The 22,875-nt window shown below is 38.7% G+C and overlaps 1 protein-coding gene across 1 annotated transcript in view; it reads left to right on the top strand.

Moving 5' to 3' along the window:
• PHACTR2 (phosphatase and actin regulator 2) overlaps positions 1-22,875 on the top strand; it is a 93,104-nt gene that overhangs the window by 51,404 nt on the left and 18,825 nt on the right. Inside the window, exons 5-9 of the mRNA XM_008590016.1 lie at positions 2,377-2,579; positions 3,799-3,955; positions 11,386-11,441; positions 16,460-16,521; positions 19,286-19,423. Coding sequence (XP_008588238.1) covers positions 2,377-2,579; positions 3,799-3,955; positions 11,386-11,441; positions 16,460-16,521; positions 19,286-19,423 — 616 coding nt within the window. The remainder of the gene's footprint in view (positions 1-2,376; positions 2,580-3,798; positions 3,956-11,385; positions 11,442-16,459; positions 16,522-19,285; positions 19,424-22,875) is intronic.

Below are 22,875 nucleotides of genomic sequence, written 5' to 3'. Positions count from 1 at the left end.
AAATATAACTTATAACATTAATATAACTTGTAGTATTAAGTATAAAATATAATATAACGTTTAACAGGTAGACTAAGAGTCTTCAGTCCTAGCTCTAGACTGGACTTGCTACCTTGGTTGGGTGACTCACTCCTGGCTTTGACCCCATCAACTATCAATCATCTGCCCTCCTTATTCTATAGAATATTTGTAAGTTGTAAGTGGATGCTGCACTCTTTGAAAACTGTGAAACATTATGAAATACAAATGGTAAGATTAAACTAATAATTAGTACTTTAATAAATTAGTTAACAATGACATGAACAAGTAACAGGACTCAACTCTGAAATATCTTTTGTTCTGCTGTTATTAATTAGCATATCTTTTTAATGTGCCCTGGTCACCCATAATGGCAGACTATTCAAACAAGAATGGCTTCCAGTGGCAATTAACTAAAAATCAGATTGTGGAAAAGTTCTCCCATAAAAATAGATCTTCTATTTAGGATGAGATTTCACACTGTGGAAAACAGTATGATGGTCCCTCAAAAAAATTAAACATAGAATTAGCATAGGATCCAGCAGTGTCACTTATGTGTATATAGCCAGAAGAATTGAAAGCAAGAACTTGAATTTGAATTTGAATGTTCATAGCAGCATTATTCACAATCGCCAAAAGGTGGACGCAACACAAATGTCTGTCAACTGATGAATGAACACACAAAATGTGGCGTAAACATACAGTGGAGTATCATTGAGGCTTTGGAAAGAGGGAACTTCTGACTTATGCTACAACATGAATGAACCTTGAAGGCATTGTGCTAAGTGAAGTGAGTCACACACAAAAGGACAAACACTGTATAACTTCACTTACATGAGGTACCCAGAACAGTCAAATTCATAGAGACAGAAAGTAGAATGGTGGTGGCCAGGGGCCAGGGACGGGGGCCAGGGGGAAATATGGAAAATTATTTTTAATGAGTACAGAGTTTCAATTTGGGAAGATGAAAAGGTTCTGGAGATGAATGGTGGTGATGGTTACACAACAGTATGAATGTACTTAATGCTACTAAACTGTACACTTAAAAATGGTTAAATATATATCGTACACAATAAAAGGTGAGATTTTATATGTCCCCCTTGGAGAACAAGAATTTAGAATGTTGTTTTTTTCTAGTAAGTGAAAAATAGAGAATTTTGAGAGCACTTAGGCTTATAACCATAAAGTAGAATTTTAAATACCTCATATTCTGATAAAATTTACCTGTGTTTATTATTCAAAGAACTTTTTTTGTTTTTGTTTTTGTTTTTTTTAGTTAGTGAGAATGGCAGACAGGCTTTGCTCTAAGTAGTCTTTCACAGGTATGACATCCAGATGTAGCTTCTTCTATTCATATCAGAAAGCAATTTGGGGGTTTGTTCTGTATCTTACAATGAAAATTACATTGTTTTTAGTATAATATGTTTTTGTTTTAGTCTTTGAAAATTGGAAAGCTTTGTATATTTATAACACCTCTTTAAACCAGAGACTCTTACAAAGCTAAATAATAGAAAATGATTGCATCCTTGCACAGCACCTTTCTTCTGAAGAGTTTACTTAACTTTCACACTTTATCCATCTTAGGTTATTACTGTAATCCTGTGAGAGGCGGTTTTATAAATGAAGAAATGAAATCACAGAGGGGATAAATGATTGTTGACTGGTGATACCCTAGCTGGGATAAAAATAGGATTAATTCATATGTTAAAGAAACAAGATGTGCTCTTCTATACCCCTACCCTCCTGGGTGCTTGTCAAGGAACTTGTGGGGGTTAAGAAGGCAGGCAAGAATGGGTGGTCTGGGTGCATATGCCAAGTACTCCAGTGGGGTTGTCTTCAGGTCACCATGTGAGCAGAGAGGCAGGGCAAGGAACTGAACTGAAGACCCACAAAAGATTCCTAAAGGAGCTGAGGCTTTAACTGAGACTTGAAGAATAAGTAGGAGTTATAGGTCAAACAAAAAGTGAAGACAAAGTCAAATATCCAGGAGCTTCCAGCCCATTATTCTTTCCACGGAACTCCCATTGCTATGGAAAAATAAATCTGCAAAATATAGTTTTACCATATTCATTTAGTAAATAAGTTTTGCCATATTCATTTACTAAATATATTGGACACCATCTAGAGTCTTAGATGATTAGACACCATCTAGCCTTTTGGTGAAGAATGTAAAACCTCGAGCATTAAGTAAGACAGCACTGCCTTTTCATTTCAGGGACTTTAGCTGGCCTATGTCTGGTTTCTCCTTTCCACAGCCTGAAGAATGCCCATGAAACTAGAACTCCTTTTCATGGTGTTGGTGTCCCTGAGGGTTGCTCTGAGCTTCACATCACCCCTGTATTTCTGTGCCTTTAACAGTTTCACAACCAAAGACGAGCTGGGGAAGGCAGCACCCCAGCTACTGACTCCTGGGCTGATGGGAGAATCTTCGGAATCCTTCAGTGCCCCAGAGGACGAAGGCCAAAGGGACTACCAGGCCAATGATTCTGACTCCGATGGGCCTATCTTGTACACCGATGACGACGAAGAAGAGGATGAGGATGAGGATGGCAGTGGAGAAAGTAAGACTGTTTTCAAGAGGTGGGAGGACAGTGGGTGGTGGGTGGCCACAGCTGCATTTCATAAAGAACAAGTATGCCTTGTTAGGAACCGGACATCTGATGTGTTCTTTCCCCTCATCTTCCTTTCTCAAATTATAAAGGTGTATATCCTAAAGTTGAACTTGAGGTGACAGGCCTTTCTGGAAGGTGAAGTCACAGGAGTGGGTCGGGCCTACATACTTGTCTGTGTAGAAAGAATCAAGGCTTTCCCATGACAGAGGCTTTTCTTGGTGTGATCAAAGATGGTCCTTGCATCCTGGGATCATTCTCGAAGCAGGATTCAAGGCAGGATTCATTGGCTTACTCATTGGAGATGTTCCAGAGTTTCACTCCCTTTTATACTGGAGTTTAAAGAGAGGGAAGGGAGGAACGAGTCAAGAATGACAAATATATTTTGAGAATTAAAAACAACCACTCATCCTCAATAAGTGAGACACCTTCTAGGAAAGAATGATCCTGAAGTGGGTAAAGCCCGCCATTTATGGACAACTTGGGGAACTGGAAAGTGCTATGATTTTTTTTAACTTCTGAGCAGGATGACTTGTGAAGAACTCACTGTGGGATTAAATTTATAGGTTATGAAAAGTTGTTACTATATTAATGATTATATAACAGTTGTCAAATTTCTTCTAATTTGTAGGGAGCAAAAAATAATCATTATCATCCACCTGGTATTAACTATCATCTGTTGAGATTTTAAGAATTCCTGGATAATTGAGGGTTAAAACATTGTTGTAAAAGATAGACTGTTTGCTGGCATGGTGTCTGAGTGGAGGAAAGAAGACAAGGATTAACTGTACAGTCCAAGCAAAGGAGCTCATTTTTCAAAACTGGAAAAGAAAAGCAAGAAAAAGCATTGTGCAATCAGTAATTTTCATGATCCAGCATCTCAGCAAAATAAACTTCAAATAACACTTTCCAAATGATGAGGTGATACTTCCAAGTTTTTTCATGGTGTCCCAATATTTTTCAGAACATTTAAAAAAATAGGTCTTCAGTTTTTTCAAAATGAACTCTATCCAACTCGAAATCTTTCTTTCCTTAGGTTAATTAAGAGTCCCCTCTTGCATGTGGATAAAAAATTTGGTATGGGCTTTGTTTAAAGTCCAGTCCACGTGTAACCCAAGTTCTCTGGCGAAAAGCTGCTTTCTCTGCATTACTGTCCTTTTTCAATCCTCAGGTGCTTTGGCAAGTAAAATACGACGAAGGGATACTCTTGCTATCAAACTTGGCAACAGACCATCTAAGAAAGAATTAGAGGACAAAAACATCTTGCAGCGTACATCTGAAGAAGAGAGGCAGGAAATCCGACAACAGATTGGAACCAAGTTGGTCAGGTAATTGCTGACATTTTAGGACAGCATTAACTAATTCATACTTTTCTCCCTCTTGAAGTTTCCTACCTAACTGGGAGCTTTGGGAATTCCTTGTGTACAGGCACATCTGGCCTATCTGGTCTTCTAAAGTTAGTCTTGGATGGTGAACCACTTGAAGAACCTGCCCTTTGATCCAGTTAGCCATTGGCTTTGAGGTCACCAAAGCCTAATCCAGGAGTCAACAGACTTCCGTAAAAGGACCAGTTAGTAAATATTTTAGGCTCTGCTGGCCAAATGGTCTGTGTTGCAGATACTCCGCTGTGCTGTTGTAGCATGAAAGCAGACATAAATGATATATAAACAAATGAGTGTGACTGTGTTCCAGTAAAACGTTATTTACCAAAAAAGGTGGCAGGCTGGATTTGGCCTGTGGACCAAGTTTGCCCAACTTCTAGCCTAATCCACAGACTCGCTAGCATTCCTGTGAACACTGTGAGGTTCTGTCCTGGGGAGTGTGAGGCTGTAGAGATGTTACTTAGCTACAGTGGCTGGCTCCACCCAAGTCAAATAGCTATAGCCCCATATTTAAACTTTCCCTTTTTAACTTCAAATAAATGGTTCATCTGACATCTCTTCTGTCTCTAGCTGCGGTGTGGTATTTCTGCTTTTGCTACTAGTGACTTTGGAAGTCCATTGAACTGGCAGTTATAATAGAGCTTCATTCACTCTGAAGCTCTCATTTCAGATTATCAGTTCAAGCACATTTAAGTATTAGTTATTCTGATGACTTCTCTCATGATGCATCCACAACAGGATGCCTATTTGGGAGAAGGGAACAGGCTGGAATGCCAGAGTGGATTTGGATTTGGAGGTGGGAGGAAATTGCTGTCCTTGCTTGGAAGTGGAAGACTTGCATGACCACGGTGCAACTGGAGGGTTGGCGTGGGGATCCAGAGGCTGTTGGCTGTTTTTCCATCTGAAGGGAAAGCTCAGCCTAACAGGGAATCTAAGAAGAGGCCTTGAGGGTCTCTCTGCTCTGGAACCCTCCCAGGACTGGTGGAAGTTTGGGAGTAGGTCACCAATGGTCTCTTTCTCACTCTAGTCTTTTCACTTCAGCCCTAAACTTTGACCATTCACTGCTTCAGGAAAGAGACAGCAGAAGTAAAGGAACTAATGTGATCAACAGTATCGAGCTGGAAAGATCTTAGAGGTCTAAACTTGTCATCTTACCAAGTAAAAACAAGGGGCGTCTCTGAGGCCCGGAGAGATTAAGGAAATTTACAAGGACATTCCCTTATTGAGGAGCAGATCCAGGGCTAGCATTTCAGCTCCTGGGCTCTCTGCCGGTCTTCTTTCTTTTATACCATCTCCTATTTTGTACTTTTTACACTATGTAAAAAAGTATATGCTTCTAGGTTTTTTGATTGTTTTATTGCCCTTGTTTATGTTTCACCATGAAGAATTTAAGACATTGAATAATATTTGCATAAAAGAATAATGCAAAATAGGGTGTATGCTTTAAAAACAAAGAATATCATCATAGTTTACCATGGTAAGGGATAAAAAAGTAAAGTATCATATACCTATCTTCATAAATGTTAAGGTGGCATTGAAGAAAATTCTGGTTCTTTGTTAATATTCTAAACAAATCAGGAGTTGTTTTTTTTTTTTAATTATGCTATTTATCTTAGTATATGGAGAAACCTTAAAGTTAAGGAAAGAAGCAAAGATTCCCACTCTTATTATACTGAAAGTCTGGCCACAATTATTTATAGCGAAAAAAAGATATAAATTATAGGAAAGAACGCTGTTATTATACATAGTTATATACATAGAAAACTCTGAAAAGTGACCAAAAAATGCTATACGTAATAATTTCATCAGATATACAAGATTTATAAATCAATGCCATGTGTATATAACATTGACATATAGCAAGAAAATAATGTGAAAAAGGGAGATTGCATTTACAATAATAGCAGCAACCACATTTTAAATACTCAAATATTCATTTAACCTGAGGCCCAAGAAATCCATTTTCAGAAAACCATAGTGGAAGGAACAAAGGAATATATGAATAAGTGGAGAGAAAGTAAATATTTTATCAGTGAGGAAAATTCAGCAGAGACAGTTTTAGATGTCAGATGTGTGGGTGGCAAGAAGTTTGAAGGATAATAGATGTGCTTTATAGAATCAGGGCATAAATAATGGATTAATTTTATAAAATCAAAACAAATGGAAATAAATGTCACCTCTTTCAGTGTGGGCCAAAGGAAAACCATTCGCTGAGACAGGATGAGGGACTTGGCAGCAGGTTTGGAAGATATTTGAGGTTGTGATAAACTTAGTGAGAATTACCATGAGAACCACTGGGAGAAGGGCTGTTCAAAATCAGAGTGTGGGCTTATCCAGAGCTGACAGAAATACAGTATTTAAAACAAGGCAGGACAGAGCCCCTGCATGTCCCCATCTGTAAAACAGAGCTAACTAACCCAAGAGCATGTGAGGATTAAATGAGATGATACATTTAAGTCACTTTAGTGCCTGGATCATAGCAAACACTCAGCAAAAGTAAATGTTTCTTATTATTAATTTATTATGCATCTATTAAACTATTAAGACATATTTAAAAAGTAAACTCCATGTTGGCAAATTTATTGGAAAATAGGACACATATCCATTGCTCTTGTTCAGTATTTCTGAACGATTTTCCAATGATAAAAGAATTATGAAGAAGTTGATTTTATACGGTAATTCCATTTTGGGGAACTGTACATAAAGGACATGGACATAGTCCAAAAGGGAAAAAAAAAAATCCTATGTTTTACAAAGATGTTTATTACAAGGCTATCTATAGTAATGACAAATTAAAACAAACCAAATGCTCAAAAGCAGGAGTCTCATGAAGAATGTTGACACCGTGGAATCCCATACAGCAGTGGACTTCTAACTGCTTCATCTGACTGCTTATTGGAGATGATACGGGGAGAGCCAGGGATGTGTGGGTGTATGTTTGGAGTGAGATGGGAGGAGACTTCTCCACCCCAGATCTAACCATCCAACAGCAACAGCTTCTGTCTCTTTTATAGATTAGGATTTCACTGCAACCCCCCCCAAAATTTAAAAGCCTCTGTAAATACACACAGACTGTATATATGTAGAATTTTAATGGAGCAGGGTTTTTGCTGTTATTAATATGTAAATTTTAAAGAACTGTTTCTGTATAAACACAGCACATCTAATCAATATCATTTAAAGGTAGATCACCCACAGTTATCACCTTAGGGAACTCCCTGTCTGGTGAAAGAGGCAGGGTTATGTACTGCACAGTGGGATCGTGTGCAAACATCTAAGTCAAAAGACCTAAGTATGAATCCTGGCTCTAGTGTTCACTAGTGTTTTCTCTTAGGCAAATTAATTACTCTCATTTCTTCATCTATAAAATGGAAACTGACTACCTTGCTGAATTGTTTTAAGGAGTTAAGATAATGTGATTTAAGCATAGTACCTAGGATTTTAAAAGTATGAATAAATGGTTGCTGGGATTATTATCTTTATAATTACCCGTATGAAACGTACTTTAGTAGGTGTCTAGTCTGTGTACAACCACTGTGTGTGGGCAAAGAACCAGGAGCCTTTAATTCTCACTTGCAGGAGAGGTCAAACACCTACCTTAAGGTACTAGTTTAATTATTCGTAAGATGATAGTAGGTGGAGAAGGAGAAAAAGGCATTCCAGAGGGAAGAAACTCCATAAATAAAAGAGGGCAGTGTACTGGGGGCTTGATATAGAGTACAATAGATTGGTAGTACAGGTATGCAGCACAGGGTTCAGGGGTACGTGGACAGCACCGAATCTGGCTGATGTAGATGTGGATATTCACTGTGTTCCTTTGTGGGCTCAATTATTTAAGTTAATTTTAAGGTAGCTCTAATGAAGATTAGATTTCAACAAAATTTTTAATGAGACATTTAAAATATCATTAATTTCAACTCCATGTCATTTTTGTCATAGCCAGAAACAGTAAGACTTAGTAGTATCTTATATTAAGATTACCTTTCATGGATATTAGTTTAATTTGCACAAATCCAAACTATGTCCAGAGGAAGTTTTTCTCTGTGATTAACAACAAATTAATAATGTAAACAAGACTAAAGAACAAAGCTATAAAGGGTTATTAGGCAGGCTTCTGGTCAAGATGGCAGAATAGATGGTCCCCAGTGTCACTCTCTCCCACAAATCAACCAATTTACAACTATAAAAAACAACGACAGCCAAACCGGGCCACTAGAGCTCAGGGTAAGAGGCGGAGAGACCTACGGAGTGCGTGAAGACAGGAGAAGACATGATGAGAAAAAGAAAAAAATCACTGACCATTTTGAACCCCAGCCACTTCTGGCTGGAGCTGGGGAGCGCATGAGCAGGAGCTGGCAAAAGCCGCAGCTGTGTCCTTCAGATGGAGTTGCTTGGAGGTGGCAGAGGGAAAGGGCCATGGTGGCCCCCAGACCAGCAAGACCACTAATAGAGTTCCCGTGGACCCACATAGGAGCGAGGAGCCAGAACAACTGAAAAAAGGAGCCACTCAGAGGCCAGTGATTGCAAGCAACTGGTGCACAGCCCGTCCAATGGGAAGTGTTTGGTGCACAGGTGGTCGGGGAGATGGGCCTACCGAAGGACACTGGGGCACAGCAAGCACAGCTGATCTGCCCCCCCGATCAGCATAGGACCACTCAGAGGAGACAGGTCAGGAATATAGAATTGCACGGGGAGCAGTTTGCTGAAAAGACTCAGGCCCAGACCAGAGTTTCTACACAACCCAGGTTTACTGGATCCTGAGAGCCAGAAGTACCTATAAAGTCAACCATTAAAACCTGAGCTGCACAAAAAGCCTTCCCTAGGGAATCAGCAGCAAAGCAGCAATTTACTCAACCACACAGCCCAAGTACTGGTCCCCACAGGAAGCTCCCCCATTTTAGAAGTAAGCAAAGGACAACAAATTAGTTCCAGTGCAGAGTTTAAATGGTGGGAACAGCATATAATCCAACACAGAAATGACAGAAAAAACAAAGTACCCACAACCAGAGACAAAGTTTCATATTGGCACATAAAGGTGTCATTTTACCAAAGAACATGTAGAACACCTAGAAGGACTGAAAGTCCCCCTGGGCTACCAAGCCAGAAAGAGGGGAGGGCTGGGGGCCTCAGCAATGCCCCCCTGACACCTGCAACCAGTCCCGAGGGTGGGGGATGAGGACCGCAACCATGCCCCCCTGACACCTGCAGCCAGCCCAGTGATGACCACCGAGCTGCTGCAGGAAGTGCCCCAGACTCTCCTGAGCTGGGGTGGTGGGGGGCCTTGGGCCTTGGCCATGCCCCCTGACACCCACAGCCAGCCCAGTGGTGACCACTGAGCTGCTGCAGGAAGCGCCCTGGGCTCTTCTGAGGTGGGGCAGTGGGGGGCCTCAGGCTTTGGCCACACCCCCTGATACCCGCAGCCAGCCCAGCAGTGACCACTGAGCTGCTACAGGAAGTGTCCCAGGCTCTCCTGAACCAGGGTGGTGGGGGACCTTGGGCTTCGGCCACACACCCCCGCCAACACATGCAACCAGCCCAGCTATGACCACCAAGCTGCAGCAAAAAGGGCCCTGGGTTCCCAAACCAGGATGGTGGGAGGTGAGGGCTTAGGCCACATCCCCCTGACATCTGCTTCCAGCCTGTCAATGACCAAGCCACTGCTTGAAGCCCCCCAATCTGCCTTGTGAGAATGAGGGGGTGCCACAGGCCTCAATCCCACCCCTCCTCATTCCTCCTTCTTCCATCCCATTTCCTTCCCCTTTCCCCTCTCTCCTTCCCTCCCAACTGCTCTACAACAACATCCTAGAATGTAAAAAATAGTATTAATAAAATTACACTTTCTAAAAATAAATAAATAAAGGGTTATTAGGACAATCAGCTCCTATGTACAAATAGCTGCTAATCACAGATGAGCCTGGGTTTCTTTGAAGGCAGATGGGAAGGACCTAAATAAAATAACTTAAGATAGGGCCAGCCCGGTGGCGCACTCGGTAGAGTGCGGCACTTGGGAGCGCGGCGGCGCTCCCGCCGAGGGTTCGGATCCCATATAGAGACCGGTTCGCTCACTGGTTGAGCGCGGTGCAGGCACGACACCGAGGGTTGTGATCCCGTTGCCGGTCGCGGTACGGGCGCGACACCAAAGGTTGCGATCCTGTTACCGGTCACAAAAAAAGACAAAAAGGAAAAATAAATAAATAAATAAAAAATAACTTAAGATAACTTTGTACATAATACAGTAGTCCCTCATATCTGTCCATGGGCTCCATATCCATGGATTCATCCTTCTGTGAATCAAAAATACTTTAAAATATATAAAATAACAGTATGACAATAAAAAATAATACCTAAAGTAACAGTATAAATCCATTTACATAGCGTTTACATGGCATTAGGCATTGTAAGTAATCTAGAAATAATTTAAAGTATACAGTAGGATGTGTGTAGGTTATATGCACATACTATGCCATTTTATATCGGGGGGTTGAGCATCCATGGATTTTAGTACCCACAGGAGGTCCTGAAACCAAATCCCCCACACATAGCAAGAGACAACTCTATGTTCATTTAAGATCCTAAAAGCAGTATTTCTATTAAAACACTGTGCAGCATAGATTGATCATGTCCTGAGTTGGTATGAACTCTTGAGCAGCAGCCTATTTTAGACTCAAATGATCTGTATATTAATTAGACTACAGGCTAAGCTGCTGTAATAGAGACCAAAAACACAGTGGTTCAAACAAAGTATGTTGATTTCTTTTTCACATCACAGTCCAGAGGTAGGTGTACCATCTGACCGGGGTGTGGAGCTTGCTCCTTGCAGGCAGCCAAGCACCCAGGTTCCTTCCATCTTGTTACTCCTTCCCCATGGAGAGTCTCCCCTGCATGGGCAAAGTTGGCTCACACAACCATGTTTAAATTCTAGCCTGTGAAAGGGGGAAGGAGAAAGGCAGGAATACACATTTTCAGGGTAAAGAGTGGAACTGACAGACATCACTCTGCTCTCGTCCCCTTGCAAACACTCAGCTACATGACCACACAGGCTTCTAGGGAGGCAGAAGTCTGTAGCCAGGTAGCTAGCTGACACTCAGGAAATCTGTTTCTAAAATGAGGAAGAACTAGTGGAAAGGGGACTTTTATTTTGTAGGTTTGAAAATCGCCTTTTACATTGTGTCATTTATGCATGTACTGAAACAACACACTGTATCCCACAAGAATAAATATAAATATAATTGGGGGGAAAAATTAAAAGAAAAAAATCTTGGGGGAAAAAATGGGTTTTTATTTCTCAGAACATGAAAAAAAATATTAGCTTTGTTTGTTTATTGTTTTATTTTGTGTCTCCCAGTAACCTGTAATATATCTTTTTGTCATCAAAGGAGACTTAGCCAGAGGCCTACAACTGAAGAATTAGAGCAAAGAAATATCCTAAAACGTGAGTATCCTGTACTATACAATGATTTCATTAATAACCATTAGCAAGCTGTCATTTATCAGTAGGAAACCATAATATATTAGTTTACTCACAAGTGACTGAAATGGCCCATTTATATCACATTTACATGTAGTTGTTTATATATTTTAAAAAGTAATTTCTTGAATTTTATATTTCATTTCATGGCTTTGAGCCTGACATCTACCAGACTAGTCTTGCTCATGACAATTGTTTTTAAGAAAGATGGAATATATTCCATGTATCCTTTTACCCAAATTTTAAATAGAAGAAAATGCTCTTGATCTGCTTACAAATAAATGTCAGAAAAAGGCCAAAGAATCCACAAGGAAATAAGTCAAACATTTTTATATTATTCTTAATAATACAGTTTGTTGCTAGACTTAACAAATGACTCAATTTACAACATAATTGTGATAAAAGAAAATTTGTAATCTATTTCATTTTCCTTCCTCTTGAGTTGTTTATAATTTCTCAACACATAAAGATGCTCCATTTATTTTCCTACTTTATTTTTCCATTCTGTTTTTCTCTCTGTTCTCTTTGACTTTATTTTTTATTCACTACAGTAGCATTGGAGTAAGTATGTTAAAGCTATAGAACTAATAAAAACACAGTTTGTCATGCGGTTATGGATGAATGTGGTAACTAACTGCAGTGAATTAAGAAATGGATATTTTTAAATGGAAATTTTTAATTTTAAACTACTAGCTTTAGTTTTAAGTATTATTAACCCAGTTCCAAGTGTGCTTTTTATTGTATGAAACATCCAAGAGCAGAGATGGGCAGAACTCTGGATAGTACTGCAATAGTAATGAGCGGCTGGCGTGGGGGAGAGCCTTCTCAACCAGGCTGGTAGAGTTAAGTTGGCCTGCTGGGTGACCCCCGTCCTACAATTTGAGTTATTTTCTTTCCTGAAGGAAAGAAAGATTTTAGTAGCATATTTATACTACAATTGCTAGTACTAAGACGATCCTACAATGAAGATTGAACAGTGAGAGGAACCACCATGTAAGGGGGAATCTCTTTCCTTCGAATGCTTTTTTCTGGCTGTTTTTGAGCAAAACTGGAATAGAACCAACAAAGTGACCATCTATGTGTAGAACAGCCAGTAAGGAGGAAGAAAAAATCTTGGCTAGAAAAGAAGGAAAATTTTCTGTTTTATCTTTTCTAAGGAAGGGTGGAAGCAACATCTTTTGACAACAAAATAACTGAAAAGGCTCATTGCTGTTGATAGTAGGTTCCTGGGAAATATTTGTCGAATTAAATGTTAAGCAAGCTCAAGTGCTTCTTAAACACAGAGATTATGTCCTATTGGACACTTAATGCAGTACCGAGAAAAAAAGGAAGAGAACATTCTGGGTAATTCTTTCTTACTCCTGTGAGACAAATAGTGCCAAACCACACTGGAGTTTGGTTATTTAAGGAACTGTTTCATGGATCTGGAAATTTATTGCATGTTGATCTTAAGTGTTGGGTTGGCTTCTATACGCCGTTTTCCTGGAGGTTCGGGAAAGACTGAAACACCAAAGTCAACTTCAGATTTGATTTTAGACCTTTTTTACTTCCTTCTAAGTTCATCCAAGCATGTTTATTCTGGAAACGAAAGCACGTTTCCAGTCTGGAGAGGCTGATAACTGGCTTCTGATCTCCTGGCGCAGTGCTGTGTGGCCAGGGGAAGCAGAAGAGAACTGGGGGAGGTTATCCCATGCTTCCCGCTGAGCAGTCACGAGGAACTGGATGGGGCATAGCTTACACACACTCAGCTCGTTTGCCTCTGGGTTCTTCCACACAGATTGCTCTTGATGGTTTGTATGTTTCATTTCCAACTTTTGTTCAAAGGCAATATGATTGTCTATTCAAAGAACAGTCTATGTGTGATATGGTGTGACTTGTAAGGACTCTTATTTTAACTAGATCATCTTTTCTTGATAGACTAGGAAACTAATTCACAGCATGAAACATTCAACAGTTCTCAAATCAGAGCCATCACTAGTTTAATAAACATGAATCAGGTGTCAGTCAATGTTGACAGCTTTCATCGGAGACCACAGGACACATTTTATGTCTTAGTATCATTCCCCATAACATTCCTTACTTGATTTCTTTCCTATTTTGGTGACACTAGAGTTTTTTTTAAATGACATGTATGTGAAAAAAAAAAAAAAACGTGCATATGAAGTTATATTTAGTTGTGCATTTTAGAAACAGTTCCTTAAAATTGATAAAATAGCAACTTTCGGTGCTTGAAAGGTCAACTTTTGCTAATTAGGAAAGTGATGGATATGGAGCATCTTTTACAGAGCTGGGATTTAAAAAATGCAGAGCCTCTTATAATATTTAGCTGTACATGTAATTTCAACTATATCTTTTATAGAGAAAAAATGTGCTAGGTCATTGAGTTCAACATGTATTTTTCCCCAATATTTTGGTCTGAAATTTTTAAAACATACAGAAAAGTTGAAGGAATTTTACAGTGAACACCTATATATATCTATCATCTCTAATCTATCATTAACATCTTGCTTTATCTCATTATCTATCCATTCAGGGATCCAGCTTTTTTTTTTTTTTTTGATGCATTTCAAAGAAAGTTTATACATGTATTTTTGTTTGTTAAAAATGCCCACATGGAAACATATAAAACAACAAAAAGATAAATAAGCCCACAAAAAATATTTGGCTTTTTTGAACCCATTTTATCTGAATTGTTGACTCAAGAATATAATACTGCAGTTGCTGGTATTTCTGTACTTTTCTTTTTCTCCTTTTAGCTCATCAACAAAATGCCCGGGGCAACACTTGCTAGCCAGTCAGGTTTCCTGTAGTGCCCGTCGCTGTTAAACCACACCTATTGTTTGTGTTTGTGAGAAATGCTTCCCGTGGCTGTTCTGAAATGTCCACCCTCTCTGCTCTGATGAGAGTTACTGAGAACAATATTTGTCAAGGAGTCACATCACTTCCTTCGTGAATGTCGCTCCACTCTGTTTAAAGTGACCAGAAAAATTTATATCCACCTTTAAAATTAGTACTCTAATGAATCAAAAGATGAGTGAAAAGTGCAAAAACGTCAGTGAATTTTCAAATACTAAGTTTAAGTCCTAACCTTGACTCTTTGTAGATTTTACAATGACTGTTCAAAAGGATTCAGAGGAAGTCACGTTGGCTTCCTTGCACCTCTCACTCTTTTCATCTGACTTCTTTAAAAGTACAGTTTTAAACATGGGAAATGTAAGGAAGTCAGTTCCTGACGTCAGAAAAAAATTCCCAGATGGTAAAATCCTGTTTATTTAACTTTCCTAACTGCAATTGGCCCTTCTTTTTTTAAACATCACTGGCTGTCAATATATTTAATAAGGCAAAACTATCTAATCTTCCAAGAAATAACATGTTGTGTATTTAAAGAAAATTGGAGTATTTGTTAACTTTAGGATGTATTAGATACTCAATTTTTTGTCTTTGAAAAGTACCTTTTAAAAATGTAGCATAATCATTTAGTCAATCACAAGAATTGACTACAATGTCTTAAGGATTGTGTTTTTCTTTTTATTAATAATTTCATTAAAGCCCTCACGCTATAAAGCTCTGGTTTGAATCATATGAACCATAAGTTTGGCTTTTGTGTATTATGTATAATTGACAATCCACAAGCTTTATCCAACTCATATAAGGTAATTATTTGACCCTAAGGATATGAAAGGATATATATATTTTGTGAAGCAATTAGAAAACCCTACAGCTTTTCATAGGGAGAAATATGAATTATAACCAGATTTGTTTGACACTCAGGCACTTAATGAAAAGATATTAACTAGTTATTTCTTGTCTTGTGGGCAGTTTCAGTTTATGTTCACTCTTTGCCTGAATAACAAACTGATCATCCTCTTTCTTATGAATTAAAATTAGTATTTTAGAAGAATGTAGAAACCTTTCCCTGTCCAGAGAAGGAAAACTGATAGAGAATTTAGCCTGTTCAACCAACAAGTACAGATGTTGCCAATATTGAAAACCAATATTTTCTTCATGATAAAAATCATCTTAGTGTTAAAAAGTCCATATGAATTTTAAAATAAATATAATTATCTTTTCATGGAAAATATTTTCTTTTCAGCCTTTTGGCTGAACCTTTATAGAGTGTAATTTTCCTTCAATAGAGTTCATAACAGCACTTTCTAAAAAATAATTTTTCATAAGCGTTGGTATCCAAGAAATAAAATTTACACTCACTTATCACACAGATGATGAGCTACCAGAAGCATCTGAGAGAAGTTTCTCATATTAAGCAACCAGGAAAACCTGAAGGGGTGTGTACTTCTTTAAAAATTCCAGACATTTTTTTTTTTTAATCTCATCTGTTAGACAGCATTAAATTGTACTACTTGGTGAAGCACTAGAGAAAGAGAAGGCTTTGGAAAGTCAAAGTCACAAGAAAATAAATAATTTCCACCCACAGTACACCATAACCCCATTCAGAACATTCTGGTTTTAAAGCAAAGTCCAAAGATATGCTTACATTCTGCTTCTATGGAAACCAAGGAAGACGAATCAAATATTTTGGTTGGACTTGAACAGAAATCAGCAGCTCAGACATGCATCGAATGGTTCTAATTTGCTCTTTTAATATGTCTCAGATTTTCACATGAAGCTAGCTCCAGAAGTAAATTTTTAATCTGAATTCTGGTAAATTGTGCTTATGAGCCCATGAGATGATCAGCGGTAGAAGGCTTTCACCAGAGTAAGGGCACTCTTGTGACTTTTTCAGAATAGAACAAGAAATCAGAAAGCAAAAAGGGTTTAAAATTAGTGAAGTACAAGGAAAAAAATCACATATATATTTGATTGATCTTTCTGTAAAATCTTTTGACAACTTTTTAAATATGTTGGTGGAGTGTTTGATCAATATCTGTTAGAGTCAAAGAAGTGTGGCCTGATAAACTTTTCTGATTATAAAATCATCTATAGTAACTAAGTTATCATGCCTTTCCCCCCTTAATAAACAGAAAAAAATGAAGAGGAAGAACAGGAAGCAAAGATGGAACTTAAACGCAGACTCAGCAGAAAGGTGATGAAATTATGATTATTGATGAGCATGTGTATTTTGAGATATGCTTTATTTTTTTTTAAATACAAATCCACTCTCTACATGTAAATCTGATATTCAAGAATAATTATTCCTAGTCTTCTAAATAATTATAGACATTAAAATTAATATAATGCACATAATGTGAATTCTATTTATAATGACATGTTATGCTAGTTTTGAAAAGTTAACAAAGGTTTTTAAATTGCATTTACTGATAATGAAAAAATATATTCTGAGTGAAAATTTTTAAAAATACAAAAAAGGACTAAAAATAAAATAAAATCACATGGAAGTCTTCTATTCAGAGATAGCCATTATTAGATACATTTTAGTATATATTTCCATTTTTAAAAAATCATTTTAGGAGCTGGCCAGTTAGCTCAGTTAGTTAGAGTGCAGCCTTTTAATACCAAGTTCATGGATTCAGGTCCTCAAACGGGCCAGCCACCAAAAAAATTTGAAAATTGGTTTTAAAAATGCTCACACTTTCCATTTAGTCTAGGAAATATTAAAGAAATATTCTGTTACCACTGAAGACTTGCCACTATTCTATATCAGAGCTAGGTGAGTAATTTATTAAGTGAACTTGGTCATCCATCCTGCCTGCTGTCATGCTACACAAATTGACAAATGGCTTACCTCCAAAGCCCAGACAGTTTTTTCCACTTATTTTCGAAAATATAAATCTGATTCCTGGACCATTACTTTTTTTTCTATGTTAAAATATTAGTCTTTGGAAAAATTAAGCACTATCAAAGTTTATATTGCATTATAAATCCTTGTAATAATTCTTCAAATATACCTTTCATACCTGAAAGTGGGCAGGGTGACTAAAATATAACATCTCAGTGAAGTATGTGACCTGACCTACATTTCTGTGGGCTGGCTGGGAAGTCCACAGAAAAAGCATTCTAAGGCCGATTCAGGAAACACTCCATTCCCATGGAAAAATTATAGGGACTGTATTTTGAAGGTTTTTGTTTTTCAGGGAAAAAGATCCTTAATTTGTTTCTTTTTTTCTTAAAGCTCCTAAATGTCAAATAATGATCACGCTGACTTGGTAAACTCAATTTCTAAGGATGGCTCTTCTGGCATTCAGTGGCCCTTAGGTCACCCACTGCACACAGCTGTAGCCCCTCCTCATTGCTCTGGGCTCACTCCACGATCCAGATTGTCTTTTTTCAATCCAGTTGGGCCCTTCCATGAGGCAACAGTGCCTGCCCTAAACCCTGGCCCCCCTGCCTCCCTGCCATAGGTGCAGGTCAGCTCATAGCACTCATGGCTGCCCCATGGCTGGCGCAGTTCTGAAGGTAAAGACTGGACAGAGAGTTTCTGACCTGTGTGGCCAGTGTCGCTTGCCTTCTGGTCAGTCCTCAGGGGCAAGGGTTTCTCTACCACCTATCTCTGCCTGCTCCAAAGACACAAGAAGAAGCTAGCAATATAGAGCGGGCAGCAACTAAAAGTCTCATAGAAGCACTTAGATTATTCCCTCTTTTGTCCGGGGCTCTATGAAGATAGAAGGAGCCATAGTTACCATATCCCAGCTCAAGCAGGCTCAGGGTGTGGACCAGGCAGAGGCCTTGAATGCTTTGAATATTAGAGCCTGAGTTAGTGCAACCTCTGATTTTACTCAGGAGGAAACTGAAGCCCAGGAAAGTGGCTGTTTTTGACTATAGAGGATATGCCCAGTGTACCATCCTTGAGCCTGTGCAAATAAGGAATATCTCCAAAGAGGACCACGTCGACGATGTGTAGTCTGGTGTTACACAGACTATGTTTAAAAGAGAAAAAAATCCTGAAAATGGGCCCTGTAGGTAAAATAGAGGCCTGGGTCTATTTGTCTGGAACCACTGTGATATCTTGCAACTGAGAAAGGCCAAAAAAGGGGATAAACCTCAATAGCAGAGAGTAGATGATGCCTGGGCCCCGGGTTTCTTTCATCTATGACGATCATTTCGGTCTTATTCTTGGGCTTGAGAAAAGATCAAGAAAGGAAAACAAATACCCCAAGGACTGGCTAGGTTAAATACAGTTATAAATTCAATTTTGACAAAGACCACATAGAGGAACCCAAATGATTTGAAGTGTCTTAAAAGTTGCAACTGATTTTAAGCAGTTATGGCCCCACTGACATGATTCTCCAGCACCCCTCCCCTCCAGCCAAGGGTTAATGTCAAGTTGGGGCCTTGATCCTTATTCTCAAGGATGGCAGCGCTGTAGGCATACCCTTCAACTGGATCGTTTTTGTGTCGTTTCTTTGTGCATTTCTGTATATATAGGCTTAATATAATAGGAACAGAGGTTTGTATTCTCATTTCTAAAAGCTCCACTGCTTTTGTCTTGATCATTCAGTCACCAGGCCAGCCATCCTCTGTCTGGGTTACTGTTGTGTCTGTATCACTGCATGGTCCTTGTGTCAGGGATGAGAGGGGCCTTTCTCACGGTGCCAGGCAAGTTGGGGAAATAGCGTAATGCACATGGTTGCCAAAAACTGTGACCTATCTAACAATGATGATTTTTATAGTCTCAGAAATTGGGACACACTGCTTTCTAGTTCTCATTAGAAATTCCCAAGATGCTGTTGCTGCCTTTTTTTTTTTTTTTTTTTTTTTTTTTTTTTTTTTTTGATACCTGAAAGTGACCTTATTTAACCATAGCTTTGAAGTGTTCTCTATAGAAAACTGCCACCATGAGGCTATAAATGGTTTACTGAACTCTGCCTTTTTTCCCTGTCTTCCTGCAGCTCAGCCTGAGACCCACAGTGGCAGAGCTACAAGCTCGAAGAATCCTGCGGTTTAACGAGTATGTAGAAGTCACCGATTCCCCTGACTATGACCGCCGGGCAGACAAGCCCTGGGCCAGATTAACACCTGCGGACAAGGCAAGAATCCCAGTGGCTTTAGTGTGGTTTGCATTGCTTTTCTAAAAGCTTCAGTACCCACTTAATCCCCCTTGCCCCCCACTTAGTTATCCTAGGGGACCAGATCTCACCAAATAGTACAATGATTTTCTGCCTCTGATTATTTAAACCACTTAAGTGATATATTTAGTAATATCAATATAGTTCTTTCCACTAAATCTCAGAGAAAACCAGTTCTTACTTACCATATAACCCGCCTGCATTCAAACTTGGATGGGAAGGGCTTTCCCACAGCCAAGATTTATCCTTACTCTTAGAAAATATAACTTTTACACAATTTATCATTTTAAAGGGATATGTTAATGGTGGAAAAGGTATTGATCTATATTAAGGCTGGCACACTTTTTCTATAAATATTTTAAGCTTTGTGGGCCATATAATCTTTGTTGCAACTGCTCAGCTCTGCCACTGTAGCAAGAAAGCAGGCATAGACGATACATAATTGGATGTATGTGTATGTGTTCCAATAAAACTTTATTTACAGAAACAGAGAGTGGCCCAGATTTGGTATGCAGGCCATAGCTTGCCAACCCTGATCTATATCATGGCTCACAGTTCAGAAAAAATGAAATATAGAGAGGGTTTTTATCAATGTGCATAGACTGTTATGAGTACTATGGTTCCATAGCCAAAGATTTATGCCAACCATTTTTTTCAAATTTTTCACTTTAGGATTTTCTTAATATGCTCAGAAATGAGTTGTAATTTTTGTCTCTAAGCAAAATCTGGTATTGAATAAACTCATGCCATACGTAGTCTTAATGCTAGAACTGGGTATTTAATGATACTCTGTGCTGACACTTTTTAATAGGAAGTTTCATTGTGTAAAACACCTATTATATGTCAAGCTCATACTGGAGATACCGATTCAGAAATCATTAGCTCATAAGCAGAAATGAAAAGTAGGAAGGAATAAGATCACGAAGGAGGAACAAGAATAGAAGGGAAGGAGGCTGACAGTAGCACCACAGGGACCCAAAATATATTGAGAAACGTCTGTGAGGTGAGCAAAGAGACGATGGTGACGTGCAGCCTAGAAGGACAGCATCAGGGAGGATGGACACACGTGTTCAAGAACGTGGCAAGAGGGAGCATATTAGCAGACTGAAGGGTAGAAGCTGACCGTGGTGCAGACAGTGAGGATCAAACACAGCCCTGAGAATTTTGGCTCTGAAGGGAAAGAGGTATGATGAAGTAGTCACTGGAGGGTGGGCGTGGTGATCCTGGAGGCTATAAGGTTGGTTGGGTAAATTTGGAAAATAAAAATAGGGTATCAAGGAATGATGTTTTTTTAATTCATGGGAAATACCTGAGTGATTTTGTGTGCTATTGAGGAAGGAGCCAAAAGAAAGAGAAGGGTTAAATGTACAGGAGAAAAAGTCAGCAACTGATGGTGCAGGGCGTAATCACCAGAGCAGCCTACATAGAAAAGACAAGGAGGGGCTGGCCCTTAGGTTGGTTGGTTGGAGCGTGGTGCTGATAACACCAAAGTCCAGCGTTTGATCCCTGCACGGGCCAGCTGCCAAAAAAAGAGGGAAGGACAGGAAAGGAGGAGACCCTTAAGGATGGAGTGCAGAGCACAGGCTCAGGAGTGTGCCCTAAAGGAGAGTGCTGTGAAATAATATCTCATTGTGCTTTTACTTTGCCTCTCGCTGATTATTAATGAGGTCGAGCATATTTTCATATGTCTGTTGGGCATTTGGACATTCCACTTTGAAGTGCCTGTCTTCTGCTTATTTTCTTTTGGGTGGTCAATTTCTTATTAATCTATAGGAGTTCTTCATATATGCCAGTTATATGCAAATACATTTATACCTTCTCTCAATTTATGACATTTCACTCTTTATGGTGTCTTTTGGTGAAATAAGATCTTTAAATTTAATATAGTCAAATTTATCAGTTTTTGTCTTAATGGTTTTTTATTTTGTTTCTTTAAAAAAAAATTTTCCCATACCAAAATCATAAATACTAGTATATTCTCCTTTAATGTCTTCTAAAACTTACATAATTTTGCTTTCCACATTTAAGTTTTTTATTTACCTGGAATATTTTTTTGGATGATTTAATATAAGCTTTTAGCTTTGTTGATCATCTCTACTATATATTTGTTTTCTATGTCATTTGCTCTTTTATTTTCTTGCTCCTAATTTTTTGGGCTCTATTTGACTGGTTTTTTTCTAACTTAAGGTAGACTCTAGATCATTAATTTTCATCCTTCCGTATTTTCTAATATAAGCACTGAAGGCTGTAAATGACTTTCCCTGTCAGTGGTTCACAGCCTTGATGTTGTAATCACCTGGGGAGCTTTAAAATGTGGATGCCTGGGTCCCATCTCCAGAGATCCTGATTTAATTGGTTTGGGGTGTGGCCTTAAGTATTGGGATTTTTAAAGTATGTGGTCAGTAATTACAAATGCCTCATGTATCCTTGAAAACATTATGTGTTCTACAGTGTTGCGGTGTGGTGTTCTAAATAGGTCTGTAAGATCAAGCTTGTTAGTTTCATTCAGATTTCTGTATCCTTAGTTATTTTTTGTCTGCTTGATCTACCATGTAACAAAAGAGATGTGTTAAATCTCCCACTGTATTTGTGGATTTTTTTTTCCTTCTCATAATTCTTTGAGTCGTGCTTCGTATACTCTGAGGTGTGTTATTAAATGTATGTAACTTTAAAATGAGTATGTTTTCCTGATGAAATCTTTATTATGAGACTATCTTAAATGCTTTTTGTTGTAAAGCTTGTTTAACCTAATATTATTTTTAAACTGGATTACCAAAATGAGTTATTTTAGACTACCTTAGTACTGTGAATTCAAGCTGCCAACATATGTCATGGCGGATTCACGGATTCAGATTCTTAGGGTAGATTCCCCCAAAGGTTACTTATTAAGCTGCAACATGCAGTGTTCTTTGGGGTCCTCTGGGGTCAGATATTCTAGCTCACCCTTACACTGTCTGCCATTTGGTCCCCACTTCATGGAAGAAGGATTATTTATTAGATGTGTGCAGGTTTTGTCTCTTATCTTCCTTATCTCACCAGGCAATAAAAATGACTGCTCAAATTCACCAAATTTAACACAAGCGCCCCAAGGTCAAAGCCAGTTTCAGTGCTGTTTACTTTGCTTCTCTGGGCATCATCTTCATTTTCTCTTTATTTTCAAAGTATTTTTTACTCTCATACCAGCTGTTCAGTACATTTAAGACCACTTTAAAATGCTATGTTTAGCAATTTAATTGTTTTTCAATAGAAGGGTTAGTCAAGGCATCTGGTGTGCCACATTGCAAAAAATACTATATACCTTTGTGCAAGTTTTCTTCCATCCTCTTTTCCTCTCAGCTGTGGGCTTTTGGTCACTTTTTTCTCCCTTAGTGGCTCCTAGTTGACCTGCTCCAGTCACCATTTCTGTGCAATGA

This window comes from Galeopterus variegatus, unplaced genomic scaffold, assembly GCF_000696425.1.
Source record: "Galeopterus variegatus unplaced genomic scaffold, G_variegatus-3.0.2 Scaffold5807, whole genome shotgun sequence".
NCBI lineage: Eukaryota > Metazoa > Chordata > Mammalia > Dermoptera > Cynocephalidae > Galeopterus > Galeopterus variegatus.
This window is presented reverse-complemented; position numbering and strand designations above follow the sequence as displayed.